The sequence below is a fragment of the Notolepis coatsorum genome, assembly GCF_963971535.1.
Source record: "Notolepis coatsorum genome assembly, chromosome: 4".
NCBI lineage: Eukaryota > Metazoa > Chordata > Actinopteri > Aulopiformes > Paralepididae > Notolepis > Notolepis coatsorum.
This window is the reverse complement of record NC_140168.1, coordinates 23,439,744-23,467,392: the sequence shown is the minus strand read 5'-3', so window position 1 is coordinate 23,467,392 and position 27,649 is coordinate 23,439,744. Positions and strand designations below refer to the sequence as shown.

The window sequence follows — 27,649 nt, the reverse complement described above, 5'->3', positions numbered from 1 at the left end:
TGGAACTAATATTATAACACCGGACTGGATTCTATCTCAGTCCCTTCCCGCCCCACATTCAAATGAAAGATGCGACGGCTGTGGAAAAAGGCTTTATTACAAGTCATTCAAAGAATCAAAAAGAAATTCCATGACATTCTCTTCAGAACATGGGCAGTCTCAAGCCATAGATTCTATAAGTCTCTGGAACCCCCCCCCCCCCCCCCACCCCAGCGTGTCGAAGTGTCCTTGAGCAAGACACTTAACCCCTCACTGCTCCCAAAGAGCAGGTTGGCACCGTGCATGGCCGCCTCCGCTGTCGGTGTGTGAATGGGTAAAATGTGAGGAACAAATTGTACACCGCTTTGGATAAAAGCTATACTATGCTATATCAATGCACCATTTACCTTATTTTTTTTTTTACCATCAACACCTCCCCCACCCCCCAGCCTACCACCACCTTTGTCTTTCACTTCGTCCCAGGTGAAGAGGGAGCTGGAGAGGCTAGATAGAGATATCTATCTATATATCTATCCATCTATCAATCCATCTATCAATCTATCAATCAATCAGATGGGGGGGGGGGGGGGCATGGGGAGGGGGGTGTCAGTAGCTGAGGTGTGGATTGGTACGCAGGGATTAGAGACCCGGGCTGTCCTGCTGAGCTCTCGTGGGTGGGGGTTGAAAATTGCCACATTTTATAGATGTAATCAAACATGTAATCAAGCGTCCTTATAATTACCCATTTTCCCCAATGTAATCTGGGCAGATTATAGTTACCTTATTTTTCATAAACCGATTACTTGTGGACTAGTCAGTTGCTACCCGACCGTGTACACTGTATATAATCTTTTGACTAACATTTCCGTTCAAGATTATGTACTACTACTCTTTGGAATGATGAGGTGCACATGTTCAGTGAAGGAGTCCAGTCCCCAGGCTCTGTGTCTATCCGTCAGGGCGTCCTCTGACTGAAGCAACTCGATATCACAAGTCTTCCCTAGAAAAACAAAAAACATATACACACTATTAAATACTGCACAGTAAGCTCAACCCTAAATATGGACCTCTATAGGGAGGCGTAGTGGTTACGTCATTGCCGTTTTTCATGTTCCCACCCCTCTGTCCAACGCAATGTATTTCCCCATTGCCAATTTCTAAATCGTCTTGTTTAAAACAAATAAAGCATTAACATTTGCATGGTGTACCTTTCTGTGCTTATTCATCCACAATCTATCTCAACAGGAAAATATTCGCAATTAATCATAAAAAAAAAATTGCCAAATCTTATTTCAACCAAAAATGCAATTATGTTAGTATATTATTATTATTATTATTATTATTATTATTATTATTATTATTATTATTATTATTATTATTATTATTATTATTATTATTATTATTATTATTATTATTATTATTATTATTATTATTATATTATTATGTATATTATGTTAGAAACGCATTTTGTGCAAAAATGGAAAGCTTTTCAATTTCCATGCGGCAGAATTGTCACAATAGCCGATAATCCATTTTCCCAATGATAAATCCCTATACGGGTGGAACAACCAGTGACGTCAGACTATAGGGAGGTGTAGTGGTTATGTCATTGTTGTTTCCGGCCGGTCCACCTCGCTTGAAATTGCAATGCATTTCCAATGGACACATTTCTAAATCGTGTCGTAACAAAACCTTTCTGTGTGTATTCATCCACAATCTATAGCTCAACATGAAAGAATTCGCAATTAATCGTAAAATAATTACGTATAATTGTATTTCAACCAAAAATGCTTAAACAATAATGATAGTGATAGAAGGGAACTCATTTTGTGCAATGGAAAGCTTGCCAATGTTCATGAGGCAGAATTATTACAATAGGTTTACTTTATTTGTTCAAGGGGGACAGTGTACATTAATAAAACATTTTACAGATGTAAATGCACCCAATTTGAGCCAAAAGGCTAATTTCCATTGGCAGTCCCCCTAGCCGATAGCCGATAATACATTTTCCCAAATGATAAATCCCTATACGGGTGGACTACATGGGAAACTAAAGTGACGTCAGACTACACCTCCCTATACAAAGTCTCTTTTATGATATCAGTCCAACTATATCTACTGTACATAGCATCACGTTATATGCAGTATGTTCATTAATCATACGATTCTTTTTTACCCTATTCTCCTTGCGTTTCTAGGGACGCTTCCCACTTTTGTAAGTCCACCTCCCAGGCGCGCGTGGCATAGTATCCTCAGAGGGATATATTAGCATTTGAGGTCCATCGAGAGGCAAGCCTCTTGTTCTTTATTTTCACAGTTATCGTCGTTACAAGGAGAATGATCTAGCTAAGTAGTTTGGTCCATATATACTGTACAGCAAATGGAAATTAATAGAACTACAACGGCGAAGGTGGGCGAACAAAATAAGGCGAGCTAGCCTAGCTTAGCACAAATTAATGGAAGCGGATACAGACCAGCTAACCTAGCTGTTGGTCAAAAACACCCCTCCCGGAGTTTTGAGCTAGGCTAGTGGTCAGTATCCGTTTCCATGCATTTGTGCTAAGCTAGGCTAGCTTGCAGCCGGATAGGTTTCTACTGAACGCACAGAGAGAGGAAATAATGTTCCTTTAAATTATGCACGTTCCTTTAAATTATGTCTTTATGTAATGCATGGTCGCCCTCTGGTGGTCAGAACAGACATCACTATGTCTCTAGGTTGTGTGTTTGTGGTGTATTTTTCATGTAAAATAATGTGTCAGACAGGCACTAATATTATATTATTATAATATGTATATTACATTCCCCCCCTATTGCCTACGAAAAGACAAAGACCTACAATACATTTCTTCTACTGTCAATACTCTTCATACTCTGCTCTATCAATTTATCAATGCACAGTAGTCAACAGAACAACGTAGTAGTTTTTTCAAAATATTTTATGACACTGGCCTCATCCTTTAAGCAAATACCCAGGTGGGACTGTTATTTCTTTTTTTTTATCCACTTTTTCTCCCATTTTTCTATATTTTCTCTCATCCCAATTTCGTATCATCCAATTCAACCCTCCCCTGTCACGGACGCTGTTTCTTGCCTCCCACAAGCCGGCTGCAATGTGGACTAAGTCATACATAGCACAAGTCCCCTCCGGTACTTGAGGTAACAGCAGGCGCATCTTTTCACCTGCGCAGCTCGATCTCTCAGTGGCGAGGAGTAACGCGTGGGAGGCTCACGCTGCCCCCGACACTTCCTGATTCTACTGCGCAGGCGCACCAACCGACCTGTAGGAGTCGCTGTCCACAACGCCCGCTCCCCACCCATCAGTTTCCCACCCTCTAATACGGCCAATGTGTATTAGTACGGACGACCAGCTAAACTGAAAGCAAATGTGGAGCGCTGGGCTCGAACTGACAAGCCCAGCGTCTCCAGCATTTCGTGGCGAGCGCCTTGCCCACTACGCCACGTAGCCGCCCACAATGGGACTGTTATTTCTTAACAGTGCCTGTTACATATGGGACTGGCACCGTTAATGGTCAGCGAGGGGGGGTGGTCACAAAAGGCCTACGAGGTCCTGTTTTTTTTTTTTAATATGTTTTTGTCGATTTTTATTGGTTTGTGTACTACCGGGCAATCCGGTAGAGAGAGAGGGAGAGGAGGAAATGGGAGACAGGGCAGGGGAAGACATTCGGCAAAGGACGCCGGGGTCCGGGAGTCGAACCCGGGTCGGCCATTTCGCGACGCAGCGTGTTACATGGTGTGCTACTAGAGCGCCCCCCCACGAAGTCCTATTTTGGGCCGTCTGCACGCGTACCACACCAAGAACCACATGTGTTGTGTGTTGTAAGATTCTGGGCAATAAACTGTTCTTTGAGAAATAATAATAATAATAATAATAATAATAATGAGCCTCTTTTGAAGTGATTCCACTCACCGAACAGACTGTGAAGCTGCTCGTCAGGCACGAAGAACGGCGGACCTGTGGGAGGATGAGGAAGCAGAAAAGGATTCACTTGTTAAAGGGGAACTATTTTACTATTTCTTTCACTATTTGGGCACTTTTACACAATTCCTGAGAGTCTATGGAACACCTCTGAGTTTTTTATTTTTTTTTTTTAATGCATTGTTTTGTATTTCTAATCAAGTACTCAAAAACAGCATTTTTCTACCTCAAGATCTTAAGCCGTTTTGAGGCTGGGCTCCAACCACTGTGTGTGGCCTGGTGGCAACTGCCACATCAACTGCCACATTATTATGCAGCTGAGAAATCTCTGACATCACAGATATGCACATTTTCAGATGACTCAGTTCAGTGAGGGTGAATATTGTGAGAGGAGAATTGGAAGAATGCGCCAATATGAGAATTAGAGACATAGATCCTATTAATATAAGTCCACATAGCTAGGAAACAATGCTAAACACTGAAAAAGGCCATTTATAAGATAGTTCCCCTTTAAACATCATGCATTCACACGACAATGTCCCTCCTTTTTTTCTTTTCTTTATGAGGACACATCGGGACGATGAGTGGGACAAAGACTAGGAGAGACACAGAGGAGGTCACTCTGGTGGACTTAGATCCTTGGCTAGTAGAGGAACATGTGTGGGGGTCCTTCACTGGACTTAAGATAAGATAAGATGTTCCTTTATTGGCTAAATGGTAAATGGCTGCTTTTTTATATAGCAGCTTTTATCCAAAGCGCTTTACAATTTGTTACTCACATTTGACCCATTCACTCACACATTCACACACCGACGGCGGAGGCAACCATGCAAGGTGCCAACCTGCTCATCGGGAGAAATGAGGGGTTAAGTGTCTTGCTCAAGGACACATCGACACGCTGCCCGGGAGGAGCGGGAATCGAACCGGGAACCTCCGGATTGCCAGACGACTGCTCTACTAGAGCCATATGAAATCCGTTTTATTTTTTTCCAAATTCCATTTTATTTTTGTCCAAATTCCATTTTTTCCGTTTTAATATTTCAAAATTCTGTATTTTGCTTTGTACACGTATTCTACCAACAGAAATAGTGTCTAATAAGTGGGAATGAATAAATGTCCACAATTTAATAAGATATAACAGTCCATTTAATAGGGCTGTCTTAAATACTTCGAAGCTTCGTTCGATGGGCATGGGATTCGAATATGAAAATAAAATTAGATTATATAAAAAATAAAAAATAAAGATATTTATTTTTATTTTTGTGCAAAATCAACTCTGCCTCTTTGTTAACTACAACAAGCAATGCTGTTTGTTATTTAAGATGAGGTCGGACTCGGCACTGACAGATTTGTGTTCATTGTGCTGCTTTTATAAAGCCTCAAATGACGGCTTACAATATTTCATGAAAGCAAAGTGTTTTGTTTGTCTAAGATTTTAAAAGGTTTAAACTTTACAGCACTGACAACGTTGAACAAAGTGCTGTACAAGTCCCACAACATTATAAAAAAAATAAATAATAAAAAAAAAATAATACGTTTTTTTTTTTTTACAGTATTCCATTTTTATTGCTCAATTCCGCGATTCCGTCCGCGATTCCGTGAACGCGGATTTCATATGGCTCTATGCTCTACCTCCTGAGCCACTGTCGCCCCTTTATTGATCCCCTTGGGGGAAATTCTGGCATCATAGCAGCATGGGGGAGGGGGGAGGGGAGGTACAGGTATGGGCAGGGTAATAGTAGAATACATAAATACAGGCAATACAATTAGATCTGAATATAAAAAATATTGATATAATTTCTCTTTTTATAAAAATGAACAGTGTAAACAATATAATTGACTCTGGATATAAGAATATGAGAAAATAAACAGTGTAATCAAAGGTGCAGATGTATGCCCCAACAGTTATATTATACGTTACAATAAATATGGGGAAGAAAGAATTATAATATAATATCCTATGAGTAATGTAAAGCAAACAGTATACACAGGTACAGTATACACAAGGTACCCTAACTGGCATGATATATACGCCATACGTTACACGTTGTAGTCCGTGCAGACGGTAAGAGTCAGACACACTTGGTGATCAGACATTCCTAGCAGTTCTCGAGTTCTGCCGCCATTAGCAGTGGTCCCTGCCCGTGGCTATGGTGCCTTTACACCCGTCTCTGGGGACATCTGGAGCAGGTTGTACCTGACATCCGCAACTTTGTGTCTAAATTAGGGTGTAAAGTCCTTGCAAGAGATGTAGCAGCTACTGATTGGTAAAATGGTAAAAGGTAAATATATAGCAGCTTTTATCCAAATCGCTTTACAATTTTGTTCCTCACATTCACCCATTCACTCACACATCACACACCGACGGCGGAGGCAACCATGCAAGGTGCCAACCTGCACATTGGGAGCCATTAGGGGTTAAGTGTCTTGCTCAAGGACACATCGACACGCTGCCCGGGAGGAGCGGGAACCGAACCGGGAACCTTCCGACTACCAGACGACCGCTCTACCTCCTGAGCCACTAGTCGCTACTAGTTACTTTGTTACGACTACCGAGTTACTAGATTTGGTTGCAACTCAAGTAGTTTAGGGCATATTATTACAGCCCTGACGACTGGCATAGTAATGACACTACGTTATCAGTGATGTGCTAGTTGTTACCGTTGTGTTGTTCAGGGTTGTACAGCAAAGTGTCCAGGAGGAGTCTGCAGTCCTGGGCCATGAGGGACGTGATCAGAGCAGCATACCTATACAGCATTATGACGAGACAATGGTTACGATGTTATTATAAATTGTATCCTTTGAAGGCCACCCACTGTTCATTATTTTTTATGCTCTGCGAAGCTCATTCAGTGATAGGTTGTTGATGCCTCAATGCTCTTCTGAACGATTGAGAAGGTCCTTTGTCCCTGCTGCGGTTACATTTTTTAACGAACACCGTTAGCACTGTGTTGAGAGGCTCTCCTCTTTTTACTGTGTTGTGTATCTTGTATTGTATCATGTAATTGTTTCTTTCATGTTTGTATATTTGTATTCGCTCTGGTGGCAAACCATGTTTCCCCTCAGGGATTAAGAAATAAACCATACCATACCATTATGATGAGACAACGGTTACCTATACCACGTTATGATGAGACAACAGTTACCTATACGGCGTTATGATGAGACAACGGTTACAAAATAAACCAAAACAAATGGGGTTCAGTGCTAAAAACAATATCTCATTTGGAATGATGACGATAATGATACTGATTAATATCAATCTACTATATTTCTGTCAAGCTAGTGGCATCATATGAAACTAGAGATCGCTAGGAACTCTGTAGGTGCCGACCTATGCTATGCTAGCTTACCGGGAAAGGGGCTAAATATTGCTGTAAAATTAGGCAATGTTTTGGTGGGGAAATTGGCCATTTTCAAAAGGGGTCTCTTGACCCTTCACCTCAAGGTATCGGAATAAGAATTGGCTCAATGGAACGACAAGTCTCACCTTCATGGTTTTAAGGGAAAACCATGCAGAGATGTGATTTTCACTTATACAAATTGTATTTATTTATTATATTTCTGTATATTTCTGCATATTGTGGTCCCTAAACTGCTGAGGCTCTTGTGAATTGAATGAGCCCAATTGTGGTGATACGAGTCCCAATAATAGCTCTTTCAATGTTTAAAAAATAAAACTGGACCTCACTATATAAAACGACCTATTGTGACCATAGGATAACCATAGCCTCATGAAAATGTACAGTCAAGATAACTAGAGACCTACAGTAGCCCATTCCAACGATGTATGGCTTGCTTAGGTACATTGACAATATGACCCACAATACCCCCGCCCCCCACAGCACACCCCCGGGGCTTAAGTTACACTGTACTGTAGCATTATGTGCTCATACCTTTCTCTGTCTTTTGGGTTGATAGCCACTAGTGAACCTCTGTCCCAAATCCCGCCAAACTGTCCTTCGATGGCGCTGTGGAATAGAAACAGAGTTTGTGAGTTTGACTTACAGTGCCCTCAAGAATTATTGGCAGCCTAGGTAAATGAAAAAAAAAGAAAAAAGAAAAAAGAAAAGGCTGTGATTTAATTTTTCATTATTGTCCATCAGCTTGACCTTACACTCAACATATGAGAGAAAGCTAACCACCAATTGAGTTTTTCAAACAATTCAAATGTCTAATTATTTATTTTTTAAATCAGGACATAATATTTTCTCTCTAAAACATGCATGTCATCAGAGTTCTCTAGTACTGTATATAGAGAAAATCCTATATGAGATTTTAGGGAAAGCAAGTATGTTTAAACGGACATGGAAACACAATGGATCGAGCATTCCACCCTCGATCCATTGATGTCTATAGGCAGTGATGTACCCGAACACGTTCAATGAACGATCGTTCATGAACGCGTTCGTATTTTGGGCGAACGTGAACTGAACGTACTGTATATCCGCTAAATGAACGCAATTGAGAACGTGTTCATTCTCAGCGCTGTATAACGGCATTCAAACATGCGTTCATTCTCAGCACTCTATTATAACGGCGTTCAAAGATGTGCCAGATTTCATATGCATTTCAGCCGAAAACCTAGTTAAAACACACTGTAAACAGGCATCAAATGTATGCGGGAAAACCACCCGATCTGGCAACGCGCCTGTCACCCCTGGCTACATCATCAGACTCCTCACAACAAGCAGTGGAACCGCGGAATCTGCGAGCAGTATCAAGCCGAGAGCGGCAGCAGCATTCGCTCAGAGTCAGACTCTACCTCTAGACGTCGGCGACGCATTTAAAAGAGTTTAACGTTAAAGTCAGTACTGACTCAGACGGAAACAATCTAACGTTTGTCTGTAAACTTTGTCCACCCGGTTTGAAGAAGCAAGTCCGCACATCGACGTCGAGTCGTCGACAGCAACATTGAGAATATGCAAACGTCCTGTTTTAGTTTTCATAATAAAGACAATTCAAGCAAAGTACTGTACTGTACCCATTCTGCAATCTGTTAATACACTTTTTAATCAATCAATCAATCAATCAATCAATCAATCAAACATACAATTGTTAAGGGGATGCAGACCAGAGAAAGACTTTCATCTTGTTTACATCAGGGTCCCCCATTTTCAATTCATCATGACATACATGACATACAGATAGACAGTACTGCTACATCTATACATTTATGACATACCAGATTTGCAAATACAGTACTGTTTGTTATACAAAAAGAGTCCAGAAAAGAGAGTATATACATTTGACGTAGAAACTGTACATTGGAGGAGGAGGTTGGGTAGGTGGGGTGGGGGGGGACTGTACATTGGAGGTGGTTGGGTGGGTGGGGGGGTTGGGTAGGAGGGGTGACACCCTTTACAATTCAAACTATTTGATAAACTTCTACTTTCAGCCCGGAAATGCATTCTGATAAACTGGATTAACAAATGTGGTATAGAGAGATCTTCGTGTGCTACCCCATGAAAGACACTGTGCAATGCATAGAGGCAACGACGCTTCCTTTCAGGAGGTGTGGGCCCCACTATTAGACTATTTTCCTGCTTAAATTTCTCTGATCCTAAAATAGGAAGAAAAAAAATATATGTATGTCTACATGTGAATGGGCTCGAGGCAAGTGCAATACTGTACAGTGCCTGTCTTGGTTTGCTTTCCTTTTTGCTTGTTTTTCTTTTTGTTTTGTTTTTGCTTGCTTATGGTGTGGATGATGGCATAGAGATGAACTGGAGGACCCCCCCCCCCCCTTGTCCCAATGTGTGTTTTTGTAATGTAAGTAACTGTACGTGAAAAATCTCTATACAAAAAAAATCTAAAAAGAACTAAAAATAACAAAATTTGTTCATTTTTGAAACCATGAACTTTAGTTAAAAAAATTTGAATTATGAACCATGAACTGAACTAGTTCATTTTAAAAATTGTGAACTGTGAACTGAACTAGTTCATGTAGAAAGTTAACTTTCCCAACACTGTCTATAGGTTACGTTAAAGTGGTATGTGGTCCAGTTATGCTGCTCTGGTTAAAGGTTATGTTAAAGTGGTATGTTGTCCAGTTATGCTGCTCTGATTAAATGTTATGTTAAAGTGGTATGTGGTCCAGTTATGCTGCTCTGATTAAAGGTCATGTTAAAGTGGTATGTGGTCCAGGTATGCTGCTCTGATTAAAGGTCATGTTAAAGTGGTATGTGGTCCAGGTATGTTGCTCTGATTAAAGGTCATGTTAAAGTGGTGTGTGGTCCAGGTATGCTGCTCTGATTACATCCTCTTGAAGTTCAAATGTGAAAGTACATAATCATCATAAGTCTAATTTTAATCAGAATATACATCTATTAGATTACTCAGGGTGCCAATGAGTGTAGGTTTTTGAGAACGATAATTATTTCTTAATAAGTTAAAAATTGTTTATCTTTGAACAATTTTAACTCAACTCCCAGCCTCCTTTGTTGATATTTATTTACATTTAGCTGACGCTTTTATCCAAAGCAACTTACAAGTCAGCAGGAAGGGTACAACTCTTTCAGCGGAGTAACAATGTTCATCAAACACTGTTGAAACTTGGGCGCTGCAGTGTTGCATAGTAGTAGAGACATGTTAGTATAGTAGGTAGTAATATAGGAAAGGACGATTATTTAGTGGAAGAGTGCATGATAGTAGAAGACAGTACGAAGGTTTGTTTATTTTTTTCTCCTTCATTTCAGATATTAATTGAAGAAGTGAGTTTTTAGTCGACGGCGAAAGATTGGTCGGGTTTCGGCTGTCCTGACTGTGCTGGGAAGTTCCTTCCACCACGGGGCACCAATCATTCTAGAAAGTACTGTATATATTTCCAATAACAATGCACAAAAATACATTTCTGTGACAACAGGAGAGTGTACTTCCCCAGCTCTCTTATGAGTGTAAGAGATGGGAAATACACAGTTGCCTTACCTGGAGAATTTGTACAGGTCACAGTGGTACAAGGAGATATTACCCTCAGAGCTCTGTGGGATAAAGACAATGTGGTCAAACTACTGTATGTTATTGTTTATTAGCGAGTGTTCATTTCTCTAACGATATAGAGATATACATTTCTCACAACTCGGCAGTTTAAAACAAACTCTTTACAAACTCTCACAACTTGTGCAGTATAATCCAAGTCTTGTTCATCCAGTTGTATGCTCAGTATTTCACAAAACTGCTTGTGAGAAAAGTTGTGAGAGTTTGTAAACGGATGTTTTGCTGTTAAACCAAATCTCCATTAACCCATCCACTACCACACTACAAAGGGTTAACACTTTCACTACCACACTACAAAGGGTTAACTGTCTGTAATGCGTTAGTGAAAGTGTTAACCCTTTGTAGTGTGGTAGTGAAAGGGTTAACCTTCTGTAGTGTGGTAGTGAAAGGGTTAACCTTATGTAGTGTGGTAGTGATTTTTTATTTTTTTTTAATCATCTCCCCCCCCCCCCCCCCTCCTTTTTCCGATTTTTTCTCCCATCCCACTGTTTAGTCGTTATGCCAATTCCCAACCCCCTTCCTGGTTGTTGCGCACTCCCCCCTACTGTTGGTCCGGGAGGCCGGAGACTGTCACATGCTTTCCTCCGACACACGTGCAGCCAGCCGGCAGCCAGCCTGGCAGCGCAGATTCTCACTGGGAGAGTGTAACGTGTGGAAGGTCACACTACCTCCCTCCAGATCCTACCCTCGCTGTGCAGGCGCCCCGACCGAACTGTAGGAGTCGCTGTCCACAACGCCCAGGACCCACCCATCAGCTTTCCCACCCCTAACACTGCCAATTGTGTTAGTACTATGAGCGACCAGCCAAGCTGGTAGCAACGCCGAGAGCTGAATTCGAACCCAGCGTTGATGGCGAGCGCCTTGCCCACTACACCACCTAGCCGCCCTGATAGTGAAAGGGTTCATGTGTATAATATCTTGGCTGACCTTGTAAAGCGTTGCTCCAGGTACAGCAGGGACGGGCTGCTCGCTGTACGTCATGTTGTTCTCCTTAAAGAATTGTCTGATTGCTTTCTCTGCCATCTCCACCCCGACCACGGAATGGCCCATGTCTGCCAGCCTAAACAAAAAAGGAGCAAGTCCTGGTAGCAATCATTTGAAATACATTGCTAAATTATTATTTTTTTTAAATCAAAACGCAACCAAACGAGACTTTCTACACGACATGAGAATTGCCTCCCAATTCTTAATTCCCACTTCCTCATAATCCTCTTTGAAATGTACAACAGTTAATGGAATAACACTGACTCTTGCTACAGTACCTCCATCACCTTGTGTCACCTGCTGTAATAATCATTCTTTCAGAACGGTTGAGAAGCAGCACTAGACTAACCACACACAATCAGTGGGGAGCGAGCAGGAGAGGTGTTTTTGGCTAGCTGGTCCGTAACTGCTTCCATTCATTTGTGCTAAGCTAGCTGACTCTGGAGAAGACGGTGAGTGAATTCACCATAATGTCGGTGTGTTCCTTTAAAATCGTATCTGTATGTCACCCTCTGCTGGTCAGAATGGACACCACTAGGTGGCGTTTGGGATGCATGTTTGTATGTATGTAACAACTCGTCTTTTAGAACATCTATGACCTCCTCACCACTTCATATCCACCGCCTTCCCACAGAGGGGGAAGAAGAAGCGAACACTCGCTCGTCCAGCGACGACCTTCTCCAGGTTACTCTCCAGCATCCTGTTGAAACACTTCCGTGACTTTAAGCATAATCACACAGTTCTTGGTTTACACGTCAAGTTTGTTTATTATTAGTCACAACAAAATACAGAATACTTTATGATGAAATGCTTGTTTCTGTATGAGCCCATGAGAGTGTGCTACATACAGTAAAAAGAAAGAAAGTAAGTAAAAAATAAAAATAAAAAAAAAATATTAAAAAGTAAGTAAAAAGTAAGTAAAGTCAATATACATAATATATAATACAGAGTCAAATTAGTAACAGTGAAGTAGAATGCAGAGGTACAAAACTTAGGGTAGGGTGCAAACGAGGTATGAATGTAGTGCAAATCTCTTTAATAATAGATACATATAAAGTGTGTTAAAAGTGTCTAAAGTGAGTAAAGTGAGTGGTAAGGTGAGTGTTTGTTTAAAGTGAGTATGTGTACATGTGGATGTATGTGCAGTGAGTGTAGATGATGGGTTGTTACATAATAGTGTCATTGTCATTGATGGCCTGGGGATAGAAGCTCCTTCTGAGTCTCTCTGTACTGCGGCCATTTGACTCCGGTAGCGCTTGCCTGTCTAGTTTTATAGTTGATGAGACCCATATAAACGCCTACTTATTATGCGCAATAGTGAATCCTTTACTTGTGTACGTGGGGCTGATGGAAGCCAATTCTGTCCTCTTCCCAGCGTTCCTCCCATTCCCCCGCGAGCATGACCCGGTCCGCCTGCGCTGCCAGCATGCTGTCGTCCCGACAAGAAGACACCCACTAGGGAGGGGGAGAGGTGGGGTGTGGGTGGGGGTCGGGCAAAGAGAGGAAGAAGTGGGTTAAATGCCTAACTCATCCATATGATTGGGTGGTGGGTGCAGAGGTTGTTACACACAGAAAGAGAGAGAGAGAGAGATCACAGAGCCTACATCCGAATTATCCGTGTCATGATTGATGACCCATGAACTGTATCGCCATCCGAACATTCATACATGCTTAATGGCCCTCCCTTCTCTACGACTAGCTAGAGTGTTGAAGCTTACAGTGCGTAGTGCGTACTAGTGCGGTCGGCGAAATCGTTACATTTCAAATGGAACTGTTGTTTCAACATTTGGATTGCCATACATTTCACAGGAGAGCATACTGAGACCGGGTAAGAATACACCCCGAGCTTCCCGTCTCAGGAAAGGTACATTTATTGATTTAGGATGGCCCCGTTGTCTTCTATTGTAGCCCAGTGAGAGCCTGCAGGGAAAGTGTAGCTAGCTCAATACTCTGTTGGGTACATGGTAGGTGGGTCTAAGGTCCAAAATAGTGAAGTTATCCTCTAACAAAGTTTCCCATTGGGGACATAATATGCATTTGAAAAAGGGTAATAGTCGCAATATAGTAATATTACAATACCGTGACTCTAGCTTTGTGATAATATCATATCGCCTCTGGTGATTCCCACCCCTAGTGTTTATACTTGTATCACTGTACATAATAATACTGCACACATACATCAGATTAGCATATTCACTCAGTATCTTTGTTATATATATAAACACTTGTTACACTGTATAATATTGTTATGCACTTTATTGTTACCTTGCACTCTGGTTAGAGGCCAACTTCTTTTTTTGTACTGTACTTGTGCTGTAAGATGACAATTAGGGATGCACCGATCAGATATTGATATCGGCCCCGATATAAATAGCTAGATCGGGTATCAGAGATTTTAAACATTCAAATTTTTTATTTATTTTTTCTATTTGCAATAAATGTTTACAAAGAATTTTGATACCTGTTTATTTTGAATGTTTTACCAAGTTACTTCTTTACTTGACTTGTGATTTAACTTATATATTTCTCAGTTTCAGCTGCTACATTATTTTATATTGGAATTCTTTTATTTCCTATTTGCACTAAACGTTTACAAAGAATTTTGATTCCTGTTATTTTTTATGTTTTGTTCAAGTTGCTGGTGCACGATTATTCATTATTTTTAATAACAAATAACAATTCAGTACATTTATATCTTTTTTTTATCTACCTTTTCTCCCATTTAATTTTTTTATCTTTTTCCCCCTCCTTTTTCCTCCGATTTTCTCCCATCCCAATGTTAGTCGTTATGCCAATTCCCAATCCCCTTCCTGGTCGCTGCGCACTTACCCCCCACAGTCGGTCTGGGAGAGTGGAGGTTATCACGTGCTTCCTCCGACACACGTCTAGCCAATCAACCGCTTCTTTTCACCTGGCAGCGCGGACTCTCACTGAGAGGGTGTAACGTGTGGAAGGATCACACTACCCCCCTTAGATCCTATCCGCGCTGAGCAGGCGCCCCGACCGAACTGTAGGAGTCGCTGTTTACAACGACCCGGACCCACCCCGCCAGCTTTCCCACCCTCTAATACAGCCAATTGTATTAGTGTGAACGGCCAGCCAAGCTGGTGACAACGCCGGAGCTGTGAGCTGGATTCGAACAGGCGAATCCAGCGTCTCCGGTGTTGGTGACGAACGCAATCTCCGCTACGCCACCTGACCGCTCTCTTTTCTCCCATTTTTTATTTTTCTCCCATCCCAATTTCGTATCGTCCAATTCTACCCTCCCCTGTCTCGAACGCTGTTAGGCCATGCCACAGGCCGGCTGCAATGTGGACGAAGCCTTACATCACGTGTCCCCTCCGGTACACGAGGAGGCAGCCGTCGCATCTTTTCACCTGCACAGCGCGATCTCTCAGTGGCGAGGGTCTGCGTGGGAGGGACACGCCGCCCCCATTGCTTCCTGATTCTGCTGTACAGGCACACCAACCGACCTGTAGGAGTCGCTGTCCACAACGTCCGATCCCCACCCACCAGCTTCCCACCCCTAATACTGCAAATTGCGTTAGTATGAACGACCAGCCAAGCTGGTAGCAATGCCGAGAGCTGGGCTCGAACCCAGCATCTCCTGCATTAGTGGCGAGCGCCTTGCCCACTGCGCCACTTAGCCGCCTCCGTTTCCTCTAACCTTAATTTATTTCATCTCATCACTGATCCTACCACCAGGCCTAATCTGAAGAACCCCTTGATTTAATATTTTCTAATAAGAGTGATAATATCACTGCAAGTGGTGTTTTGGACTTGGGTCAGGGGCATAACTTGCGGGGGGGGTCCCCGGAAAAAAGGTCCCCCGCATGATTTCAGAATGCAGTATTTGTCCCCCCCATGTTTTCCAAACCGCTGCAACTGCGCGGCCTGGCGGCCAGCACTGTGACTCGCTACTACACAGTGCCGGCACTGCAGATTTACCCTACTCTTGAAATTCATTGCCAGATCCTCAAAGTCATACATAGGGGCGCTGTCTCGATAATGCAGTGTTATTAAAGCAGCGTGTAGCCGACGCATGAACCAGTTGGAACTGGAAATCCGTTGGTAAAGAAATAGCGGCCTGGAATCATTTTTGGGACGCTCTCAATTCGCAGTAAAGGAATATATCTGCGGTTTCCCTGGCGGATGGCGAACAAGCCAGCCGATTCTACTATTGATTGATTGATTGAAAAGTTTATTAACAGATTGCAGAATGGGTACAGTACAGTACATCTCAATACATACAATTGTTAAGGGGATGCAGACCAGAGAAAGACTTTCGTCTTGTTTCCACCAGGGTCCCCCATTTTCAATTCATCATAACATATATGACATACATGACATACAGATAGACAGTACTGCTACATCTATACATTTATGACATATCAGATTTGCAAATACAGTACTGTTTGTGATACAAAAGTGTCCAGAAAAGGAGTGTATATACATTTGGCGTAGAAACTGTACATTGGAGGAGGTTGGTGGGGTGGGGTTGGGTGGGTTGGGTGAGGGCTGTACATTGGAGGTGGGGGGGGGGGGGGGGGGGGGTTGGGTAGGGGACACATACACATTTTACACTGTACATTGGAATGTTGACAAAGCCTTACTTGGTCATTTACTGTACAACTAGGTTAGGACATTTGTAGGGGCCAGTTTCGAATTGCAGTCTCACGTAGGTGTTTTTTGAGAGTGTTTTTGAAGGTGGGTAGTGATTCACATTCCTTTACAGCTTTAGGCAGGGCGTTCCACATTGATGTGGCATAATTGCGAAACGTGTTTAGTCCCTTGTTTGAGCCGAATCTGGGTTTTACATGATTTGTGGAGCTCCCTCTGGTGTTGTGATCGTGGTATTCACTGACCTTTGGGAAGTATTTTGACATGTACATGGGTACCTTGGTCGCGTAGTGTATCTTGTAGACCAGGCCCATTGCAAGTTGCTGTACTCTGTCGTCTACTCTAAGCCATCCTAGGTTGTCAAAGTGGGCAGGGGTGAGGTGGGTTCTAGGAGTCAGGTCAAGTAGTAGTCTGACTAGCTTGTTTTGAGATGTTTGTAATTTGTTTTTTAGTGCCTTTGAGGTGCTTTGGTACCATGAGGTGCAAGCATAGTCGTAGTACCCTTGAATGAGTGCTCCTGCTAGAGTCTTCAGGGTATTCTTGTTTACCAGAGAGGAGATCCGGTACAAGAATCGCGTTCGTTGGTTGACTTTTTTTATTACATTGGATGCCATTTTGTCACAGGAAAGGTTAGCCTCTAGGATGGAACCCAGGTAGGTAATTTCATCTTTCCTTGTGACAATATTGTCACCCACTGTAACCGAGAAGCCGTCAGTCTTGCTGAGTTTGTTATTTGAACCGAAGAGAATGGACTCTGTTTTGCCCATGTGTAATGATAGTTTGTTGTCGGCGAGCCATATGCAGATTTTGCCTAGTTCCGAGCTGAGGGCTTTTTCAACCTGTAACTTGTTCTTGTCAGAGACCAGCAGGGCTGAGTCGTCCGCAAACAGGAACAAGTTGCAGTCACAAGCTGACGACATGTCATTTGCATAAATTAGGAATAGTAGCGGTCCTAGTATGCTTCCTTGTGGAACACCACAGCTCACTGTGAGGGGGGGGGATAGGGTACCGTTTACTTCCACCATCTGTTCCCTCCCCTCCAGGTAGGATTGTATCCAGCTCACTGATAAACTATCAAAACCAATTGCTTTTAGCTTGTCAATCAGAATGGTGTGATTGACAGTGTCGAAGGCCTTTTGTAGGTCCAGCATGACCATGCCGCAGTATTTGCCCGCGTCCACCTCTTGTTTGATGTGGTCGTTCAAGTAGAGAAGGCATGTGTCAGTGGAGTGGGATGTTCTGAAGCCAGATTGGAATTCGTAGATTAGATTTTTTTCCGCGAGGTATTTTTCGATCTGTTCGTATACTATTTTTTCTATGACTTTCGAGATGGATGTAAGGATAGAAACAGGGCGGTAGTTACCCGGGTCTAATTTGCTGCCCTTTTTGTGCAGGGGTGTTACTCTCGCAATTTTGAAGTCCTTGGGGACGTGTCCCTGTTTTATGGAGAGGTTTATTATGTGTGTGATGACTGGGGTGATGGCTGCTGCTGAGTCTCTGAGGAATTTGGAGGGGATGTTGTCATGGCCAGTGGCCTTGTTTGGTTGGAGGGCGCTCAGTTTTTTGAGTACCTCATCTGTAGTTACTATTTCCAGTTTGAAGTCGTCTTTGTGGACGCCTAGGTTCATGTAGTATGCTACTATGTGTTCTACCCCATACTGCCCTGAGTGGGAGGGTAGTTTGTTTACCAGTGTTGTGGCTATGTTTGTGAAGAAAGTGTTTAAGTAATTGGCTACATCCAGCTTGTCTGTGATGAGCGTGTTGTCCGTCTTTATGTTTATGTTTGAGAACCTGGTTGAGTTTTTTACTGCAGCCTAGTTGATTGTTGAGTAATTTCCAAAGTTCACGTGGTTTATTTTTGTTTTCCTCGGTTTTGTCATTGATGAAATTTTTTTTTGCAGTTTTGATCATGGAGTTTACGTCATTTCTTAGTCTGTTTCTTTCTAGTTTGAGTTCAGTCACGTGGTCTTGGAGTTCACTGCTCGTGCTTTTGGTAAGCTTTGACTGACTTTTACGAAACTCAGAGCATTTTTTGTCTCTGGCTTTCATAGCGGTCAGTATTTCAGTGTGCATCCATGGCTCAGCGCGATTTTTTACCCTGGTGGTTCTTAGGGGGGCCATTTTGTTTAGTATTGATGAAAATTTGGTTTTGAAGCCAAGCCAAGTTTCTTCAACCAGTGTACCATTGAGTTCATCTGACCAGTCCAGACTCTCCAGTTCAAGGTTAAAGGCCTCGCTAGAGTAGGTTTTGAGGTCTCTAGATGCGACTGTTTTGTGACAGCCAGCCTTTAGTTTTAGCTTTTTGCGGGTACAGAATATCATGTAATGATCACTTAACCCGCATGCTATAACCCCTTTACTGGAGATCTTGGACTTGTCAGAGGTCAGTATGAGGTCAATGGTAGTCTGAGTTGATTCACATATCCTTGTGGGTTGGGTGATTAGTTGGCTGAGGCCGTGCAGATCACAAAACCTATTGAAGGATTTGAAGACGGGTGCATTTTTTTGTTGCATATCCGTGTTCCAATCCCCAATAAGAATTTTTTCCGCATCCTCAGCTCCAGCTAAGCACACATCCAGAGTATCATAAAAACCAGTCTGTTCTGGTGGTCTATAGATTGTGCCTATTAGTACTGATTTTGCCCTATGACTATGAGTCATGACATTTGACATAGTCTATGACATCATACTTAACTTAAACTTGAACACGGAGGCAGTTACAAGAACTATCAGAGCCCCCGGGAGGGTGGTCGAATACCTTTTGCGATGTATGCAGGGAACGAATTGCAGAGGGAAGTGGAGATCGAGCTGCCTGTCGCCCATTCTAACGCAGGAGTCCTGGACCCCCGACAGGTAAGGTAAGCGATTTTAGATGTATCACTTTAAGTGTGCGGCTGTTGTCCGAATACTAGTGAATATTGAAAAATAAAGGCATGACATTTAGAGACGTCCCCGTCGTAGCGTTCTGGTGCGGGGATATGGGTGTCTCTGTGCAGGGGCGCAACAGCAACAGGTGGGGTAGGCTGGGCAGAGATGTATGCATCAAAACGATTACATTGTTTGTCTCGCATACATTCGATTTATAATGCGAGCACCTGCATTACAATCAAATGACTGATCTGTTATGTGTTATGGACCCGAGTCTCGAGAGGCACTTTATAATAGAAAAAAGACAGTGCAAACATGTATATGTCGCTTACAGTTTATTATGCCTATGCAGCTCGTTTATTTTGACAGAGTTAAAAAAAATGTCACTAGTATCATTATATTAAATTAGCGGACGTGCAGCTGGACAAGCCCTGGCTCCACGATGACCACTTCTTAAAAGAGGCGCCACCGCCTGGGAAAATGCGTATTGCACACCTGGTATTAGAAAAAAAAAAATGTGAAGGGGGGGTGCCCCCCCCTACCCCCCCCCCCTGCGACGTCACTGACCACGCCCCCTAATATGTCCCCCCCACCGCTGGGACCAAAGTTCCGCCACTGACTTGGGTCCCTCAAGGCTCGTTCCGACCGCCTCCAGCCATTACTAGCAGCGCGGCTGCTTTCAATTAATTGCCGATGTAGAGGAGCGCGTGCAGTCACGGGGTAAATTAATTGAATGCAGCCGCGCTGCAGGACTTGGCTGGAGGCGGTCGGAACGAGCCTTTAGTTTAGGGGGTCAGAGGCAGCCTGTTGTAATGCTGGATGCCTTCTAGCCACTATCGTCCTCGTGTCTTTGGCTAAAACCAGAGCTAAAACCACAGAGATGTACTTGTTTATATGGGATAAACTATACACTGTAACGTTGGACACTCATATTCGTGCAAGAACCAGAGGGAAACACACGAATCTCGTGTGAAATCGCCTGGATGTTGGTATTAGCTACTGGAGCTAACATTGAGTTGGTTAGGATGGTAATTCACTATGAATTGAAAATGGGGGACCAACGTCTTTCTCTGGTCTGCATCCCCTTAACAATTGTGTGTATTGAGCTGTACTGTACTTATTTTGCAATCTGTTAAATAAAGTTTTCATTCATTCATTCAATGGCTAGAGGGCATCCACATCCGCGTTGCAATGCACAATGTTGCTCTCCTGGGAGAGAAACCAAACCTAAATCACGTCTCGCCGGCTTTAGTAATGTCGGCTATCGGGGGCAAATAACTCCATGTACGTTAGAAAGATATGTATGATAATAGGCCACTGTGCAGAACATAATTATGATACAACATGCAGTAAGAGCAGACACTAGATCACTTGTTCACAGTATCACGAGTTGACTTGACATCGGCGTCTCGCAAAGATTACACAACAACACAAACTGAAATGTATTCCACACAGTGGAAGCTCCTTTCTTACCTTTTCAATAAAACAAATTATTTATGACGACTTTGCCGCAGAGTTCCTAGTACTTGTGTTGTTGTGTTGTGGGAGCCACCGGTGAATGACTGCACTACACGTGAAGAAGATACACAAACAAGAGATATACATCTGGCACGTTTCTGTCGTCTTCAGCCGCCCCACCAAGATGTTTTCCTACCAAAGAAAAAGCAACTGATTGATTGATTGATTGAAAACTTTATTAATAGATTGCAGAATGGGTACGATACAGTACAGCTCAATACCCACAATTGTTAAGGGGATGCAGACCCTAGGGTGACCAGGTGTCCCCCTTTTGGTTGTACTGTCCCACCATTTGACCGAACGTCCCACATATTGAGAGGATGTCCCTCTTTTTGAAGCAAAAAAAAAAAACATTGGTCTCGGTGAAGACCATGTTATTCTAATAAAAAAAATTACATTATCTATCTGTCCCACTTTGTCCCACCAAAATCTTACTGTTGTCCTGCTTTTGGACTTTTTGCTCTGTGGTCACCCTATGCAGACCAGAGAAAGACTTTCGTCTTGTTTACATCAGGGTCCCCCATTTTCAATTCATCAGGACATATATGACATACATGACATACAGATAGACAGTACTGCTACATCTATACATTTATGACATACCAGATTTGCAAATACAGTACTGTTTGTGATACAAAAAGAGTCAAGAAAAGGGAGTATATACATTTGACATAGAAACTGTACATTGGAGGAGGTTGGGTGGGGTTGTGTGGGGGGGGTTGGGTACATTGGGATATTGACAACCATACTGGGTAATTTACATTAGAGGTGGTTGGGGGGGGGGGGGGGGACACTGTATAAACAAGCAAAACTGTACATTGGGGGGGGGGGGGGGGGCACACTGTACAAACAAGCAAAATTGTACATTGGAATATTGACAACCATACTAGGTAAATTACTGTACATTGGAGGGGGTTGGGTTAGGACATTTACAGGGGCCAGTTTCGAATTGCAGTCTCCCGTAGGTGTCCCTTGAGAGTGGTTTTGAAAGTGGGTAGTGATTCACATTCCTTTACAGTTTTGGGTAGGGCGTTCCACATTGATGTGGCATAATTGCGAAACGTGTTTAGTCCCTTGTTTGAGCCGAATCTGGGTTTAACATGATTTGTGGAGCTCCCTCTGGTGTTGTGATCGTGGTATTCACTGACCTTTGGGAAGTATTTTGACATGTACATGGGTACCTTGGTCGTGTAGTGTATCTTGTAGACCAGGCCCATTGCAAGTTGCTGTACTCTGTCGTCTACTCTAAGCCATCCTAGGTTGTCAAAGTGGGCAGGGGTGAGGTGGGTTCTAGGAGTAAGGTCAAGCAGTAGTCTGACCAGTTTGTTTTGAGATGTTTGTAATTTTGTTTTTAGCGCCTTTGAGGTTTGGTACCATGAGGTGCAAGCATAGTCGTAGTACCCCTGAATGAGTGCTCCTGCCAGAGTCTTCAGGGTATTCTTGTTTACCAGAGAGGTGATCCGGTACAAGAATCGAGTTCGTTGGTTGACTTTTTTTATTACATTGGATGCCATTTTGTCACAGGAGAGATTAGCCTCTAGGATGGAACCCAGGTAGGTAATTTCATCTTTCCTTCCTTTCCTTCATCTCCATTTATCAGTCGAACTATTCTTTCAATTATTTCGAATCGGTTGGCGAAATCATTGCGTGTTGCTCTGGAATGCAAGATTAGGCAATATTATAGGCTACAACTCCAAGCATGATCTGTATTATGTACATATTATTTGTCAAGGCAACTCTGATTAATTATTGGTCAAAATAGGCAAATTTTAAGACTAGTGAATGTTGATCAAATTAAAATGTATAGTGTTGTGAAGGATCAGATTAAACCGAATATATATATTTATTTATGGATATATATTTAATAGTATTTGTATATCGTTTGATATCCCCTGTATATTCCTTGTACATATACACTGAATATCCCTTTAGTCTACTAACAGCCCATAATAGTTTCATTCTACCATTGGACGAGAACCTGGCGCCAGCAGCCAAGCCCCTTGGTTCAAGTTCAATCGTGCCGACGAACATGTCGTTACAAGCCCGGTTCCGCGTAGGAATACGTCTGGCGAAATACGAATGGTACTATTTGTTCACAGCGCATATATATATGGCGCAAGTAAAGTAGAACTTTCTTTTTAGTCCATTAGTTCTTTACCCTCCAACCTAGTAACAGACGTGAAGCCTCACCCACGACGCACGTGTGGTGCAGTATGGCCTACTTGGCCTCAGAATAGGCATTGAGACATCGTGTGGATTAATAGTTGAATTGTCATAGTTTGGCACTATACCGTCGAGTGGGACGTATTTCTATTAAGTTAATAATAGTCTATTATGTATGGTGCATCGTTCGGTTAGAGTTATAAAGTGAGCAGTACCCCCATCGTTCCTGGCGTTATCTAGAGTCTTAACCAGGCTGGGCAGACCACGTGTGGTGCTTGCATCCGAGGAGCTCTGGGCCAGGACGAGTGGACCTGTACATTGGATTACTTCACCCGGACGACGGCGAGCCCTACACGGCTTGGATTATCTACGTGCTTTGGGTGCTTTGATTATGCCATGGATAACGGCCAACACTGCTGAGTGTTGGAACTACCCCCCCGAGAGGAGTCCAGGTGAGACGGCGCTCTACCCCGAGTGAGGTCGCCTCACGTCTCTTCGTTGTGGACCGGCAGCTACCGTCTACAAGAGGGCCCAGCTGTATTAATCTGCGGACCGAGGTTCTGTGGGCACCGTGTTCAGCACTCTGAATTCTCCCAAGAAATCGTCGGCCAGATGGGATATCGCCAGCGGCTTTCCTAACCCCCCCCCCCCTACTGACTTACAACCAGCGGGACCCCCCTTTAGTATATCCAGCTATAATCATTTAAGTACCATCGCTATAGTTCCCTAAAGAACCAGGTTGTATACTTGCTCCCTGCGTAACCAGAGATTGGACATTCAATGTTGATTTACCTACGAATACTCATTTGCCTTACAAGTGCATTCAAATCATAAATGTCATTAAGTGAACGTTGTATATACCCTTTGCTATATAAAATATTCGATTTATACATTTGTGTGGACTTCGTTTCATCAGGTGGGAAAGTGTTCATCATATCTACATCATGTACTGTGTGGCCAGTATTTAAAGTACATAAAGCAGGTAGTGGTTTAATGATACCATACTTATCAATACAGTCAGGGAATTGTACCCCTCAGTTACAATTGGTCCTTCGAGCCGGAGGGTAACTAGTGTAATATTAATATAGTGTTATTAATATTGAAATGGCCTATGATGAACATTCCACGAAACGGTCCTCCTAACGTAGAACGCCCGCGGCGCAGACGACAGACACCTCAGTACTTAGAGGATTACGCTGTCAGTCAACTACCTAGCCTTCGACAAACGGTAAACGCGGTAAAAGTAGAAAGTAAAATTATGTCTGACCTTAACGAACAGGTTACCCCGACCACAGAGGCCCTAGTGGGTTCTAATGTAACTGACCAAGCTCACGGTGGGGACCAGGAGGGAGCTGACATGCCTTTACCCCCCGCCAATACCGAAGAAGTAGTCCCCGACCAGCCCCGGGAGGAAGACAACCCTACAGAGAGAGAACTCTGCACGGAAGAAGAGGAGGAGAGCGCAGAGGAAATAGAGCTCCAGGACTCCCCAACGAGTACAGCCAGGAGCGGCTCACCTCTACAACCGTCTTCCCCCAGCGAAGCGGAGAGGATGCTATCACAGGCGTTCCTCGTCAGCCTGACAGCCTCTACCGAACGCGATCGACTTCAGGGTGAACGCGATCGACTTCAGGGTGAACGCGATCGACTCCAGACACAGCAACGGAGCGAGGAAGAGCGCATACGCCTGGAGATGAGACGCCTTCAGACGGAAGAGAATATGGCAAGAGACCGGGCCGACGCCCAGCGCGCCGCTGCCGGTGCCCAAAGAGAAGCAGATCTCACCAAGCGCGAAGCCGAGCGCGACAGACTACAAGCCGAGCGCGACAGACTACAAGCGCAGCTAATGGAGCAGCTGATCCTCAAGGCAACACCCTCTCCCTCCGCCAGGGGTTCAAGGAACTCGTCGAGACAACAGTCAAGGGCAGCGTCTCCTAACCGAGCAAGCGACCCTGAACTTGACCAACAGACCAAGCCTATACCCCCCGCAGACCCCCTTCCCAGACCGGTCCAAGCGAGACCCAGCTACAAGGAAAGAGCGGCATACACTGCGGAGAAGCTAAATAAACGACTACAGGATCTAGAGGACCTGATAGAAGAAGAAGAGGGAGAGGAGGAGAACCAAGCCCGACGACAGCACAGTACTCCACCGGACCAGGAGGTCCAGTACAGCCCAGGCTATACCCCCGCGGCGCTGCGCTACAGACCCCCGACTCTATTCACGGGTGAGCACGACGCACGACCAGCCCCGAGGAATAGCACCTGGACCAGCGGGCCATGGTACCCTGCCGGTACCAGCCCACAGAGAGGCGCAAGAGGAGACTCGCCTAGGAGGCCTCTCCCCCAACGCTCGCCGATGTATCAGCCATCCACGGCGTCATACATCGCCACACCGACCACCAGACGGAGTGTGTACAGAACACTCGCCAGACAATATGACCCGTTGGGATGTATTCTACCTTACACCACCAGGGCAAAGATGATTGTACGAGCACTATGGGACAAGGACCAGGGCTGGGACGACCCAATACCCGCACACCTTGCCTCCACATGGAGAGAGTGGGAGACGGAGCTCCGCTCACTCCCAGGCGTCAATATACGCCGCAGCTACTTCCCACCCACAGTGAGGCCAGAGACATGCAAGATGGATCTACACGTCTTCAGTGACGCCTCCGAAGTAGCCTATGGATCGGTGGCCTACTTGCGTGCCCAAGAGAAGGGAGGAGAGATACACACTGCTTTCATCCTGGCTCGCTCAAGAATAGCCCCACGAAAGCAACAATCTATCCCGCGTCTAGAGCTCTGCGCAGCCCTAGCAGGAGCGCATCTAGCCACGTTAATCCAACGTGAACTCACCATTCCGGTGCACAGAACAATCTTGTGGTCAGATTCCACGACAGTACTCACATGGATCAAGTCTGATTCATGCAGATACAAGGTCTTCGTGGGAGTCAGAGTCACCGAGATTCAAGAGTTAACAGAAGCAGCGAGCTGGCGGTATGTGGACACCAAACACAACCCAGCTGACGTCATCACCCGGGGAATGTCCCTGGATGACCTCACCCGTCGCAACATCTACAGTGACGGACCAGAATTCCTCAAGCTCCCGGAAGAAGAGTGGCCTACGCCCACCCCACGGGAAGCGAGTAAAGAGGAGGCTGAGAACAAGAAACCTATGTTCTGTGGACTGAGCACAGTCGCCTCCACAGACCCCAACATAGATGATTGCATTACCCTACAGAGTGCGCAGCTAAAGACATTCCTGTGGCACCACCGAGAGATTCAGTCCACTGCCGACATTTCAGCAGCTGACTACGAAGAAGCAGAACTTCTTCTACTACAACGAGCCCAGAGAGACTCGTTCCCCGATGAGCTAGACTGTCTACAGGGAGGAAAGCCCGTCCCATCAGACAGCAGATTGCTCCACCTGGCACCCGAGAGCGACGCCCATAATCTCATCAGAGTGGGTGGTCGTCTGCGGAGAGCCCCCGATCTACCGGATGACATTAAGTACCCGATAGTCTTGAACAGCCGACACAAGGTCACAGAGCTGATCATAAAGAAATACGACGAGGATGTACACCACGCAGGAGCAGAGAGAGTCTTCGCGGAGATCAGACGTCGCTATTGGATACTTCAAGGAAGAGAAGCAGTGCGACGCTTCCAGCGAACCTGTCTAGACTGCCGAAAGTGGCGCGCGCAGCCCAGCATACCCCGGATGGCTGACCTACCTCCCTGTCGCCTCCGACTCGGCGACAAGCCATTCCACTCCACAGGCATGGACTGTTTTGGCCCGTTGTATATAAAGAAAGGAAGAGGAACCGAGAAGCGGTGGGGTATTGTATTCAAATGCATGACCACCAGAGCGATACATATCGAACTCCTTTCAACCATGAGCACAGACTCATTCCTTATGGCCTTCCGAAGATTCACATCACGGAAAGGAAAACCGTCTACATTGTTGTCTGATCACGGGACAAACTTCAAAGGCGGAGAAAGAGAGCTGAGAGAGAGCTTCCAAGCTATGGGCCCAGAACTTAAGACCCACCTCGCTCCATCCCAGATTGACTTCCAGTTTAATCCCCCGAACGCACCCCACTTCGGTGGAACCTGGGAACGAGAAGTACGTTCTATAAAGACAGCCCTGTACGCCGTGCTTGGGGCCCAGACTGTGGCGGAAGAAGTCCTAATGACAGTCCTCACGGAGATCGAGGGAGTATTGAACTCCAAGCCCCTCGGCTACGTCTCCAGTGATGTAGCAGATGTCGACCCAGTCACCCCCAACACACTCTTGATGGGGCGGCTGGACCCCGCGCTACTCCAGACAATGTACAGGCCTGAAGAAGCGAACGGCCGAAGAATGTGGAGGTACAGTCAAGTACTAGCTGACAAGTTTTGGAACAGCTTTCTACTCCACTACCTACCGTCTCTACAGACCCGCCAGAAGTGGGTAAAAGAGAGAGACAATTTGACAGAAGGAACAGTCGTCATGATTATCGACCAGTCACTACCCAGAGCTATGTGGCCGGCTGGCCGCGTAAGCAAAGTGATCACCGGTGCCGATGGCAAGGTCCGAGCAGCCGA

General features: G+C 44.4%; 1 protein-coding gene across 2 annotated transcripts; it reads right to left on the bottom strand.

Annotated features, from left to right (window-relative positions):
• Nucleotides 1-215: 215 nt before the first annotated feature.
• Nucleotides 216-20,980, bottom strand: LOC311227191 (putative thiopurine S-methyltransferase). 2 transcript variants are annotated; one of them, XM_084312742.1, is made up of 9 exons: nt 20,858-20,980; nt 13,227-13,351; nt 12,504-12,596; nt 11,840-11,972; nt 10,844-10,896; nt 7,813-7,887; nt 6,578-6,663; nt 3,908-3,952; nt 216-979 (listed from the first exon to the last, which is right to left on the bottom strand). In XM_084312742.1, exons 2-9 carry the CDS (start codon nt 13,322-13,324, stop codon nt 855-857), a joined length of 708 nt encoding a protein of 235 aa, XP_084168868.1. In that variant the 5' UTR covers nt 13,325-13,351; nt 20,858-20,980; the 3' UTR covers nt 216-854. The 2 variants fall into 2 exon arrangements, with proteins under 2 accessions (XP_084168868.1, XP_084168869.1); XM_084312743.1 differs by lacking the exons at nt 13,227-13,351; nt 20,858-20,980 and adding an exon at nt 13,199-13,221 and having other exon boundaries at nt 12,504-12,616.
• Between the last annotated feature and the right edge of the window lie 6,669 nt (nt 20,981-27,649).

Coding starts and splice junctions, on each gene's coding strand:
- LOC311227191 (XM_084312742.1), bottom strand. CDS start 13,324: ATGCTGGCAGCGCAGGCGGACCGGGTCATGCTCGCGGGGGAATGGGAG. Junction 12,597..13,226: donor CATCAGCCCCACGTACACAA/GTAAAGGATTCA, acceptor GTGTTTCAACAG/GATGCTGGAGAGTAACCTGG. Junction 3,953..6,577: donor CAACCCTGAACAACACAACG/GTAACAACTAGC, acceptor ATCCTCCCACAG/GTCCGCCGTTCTTCGTGCCT.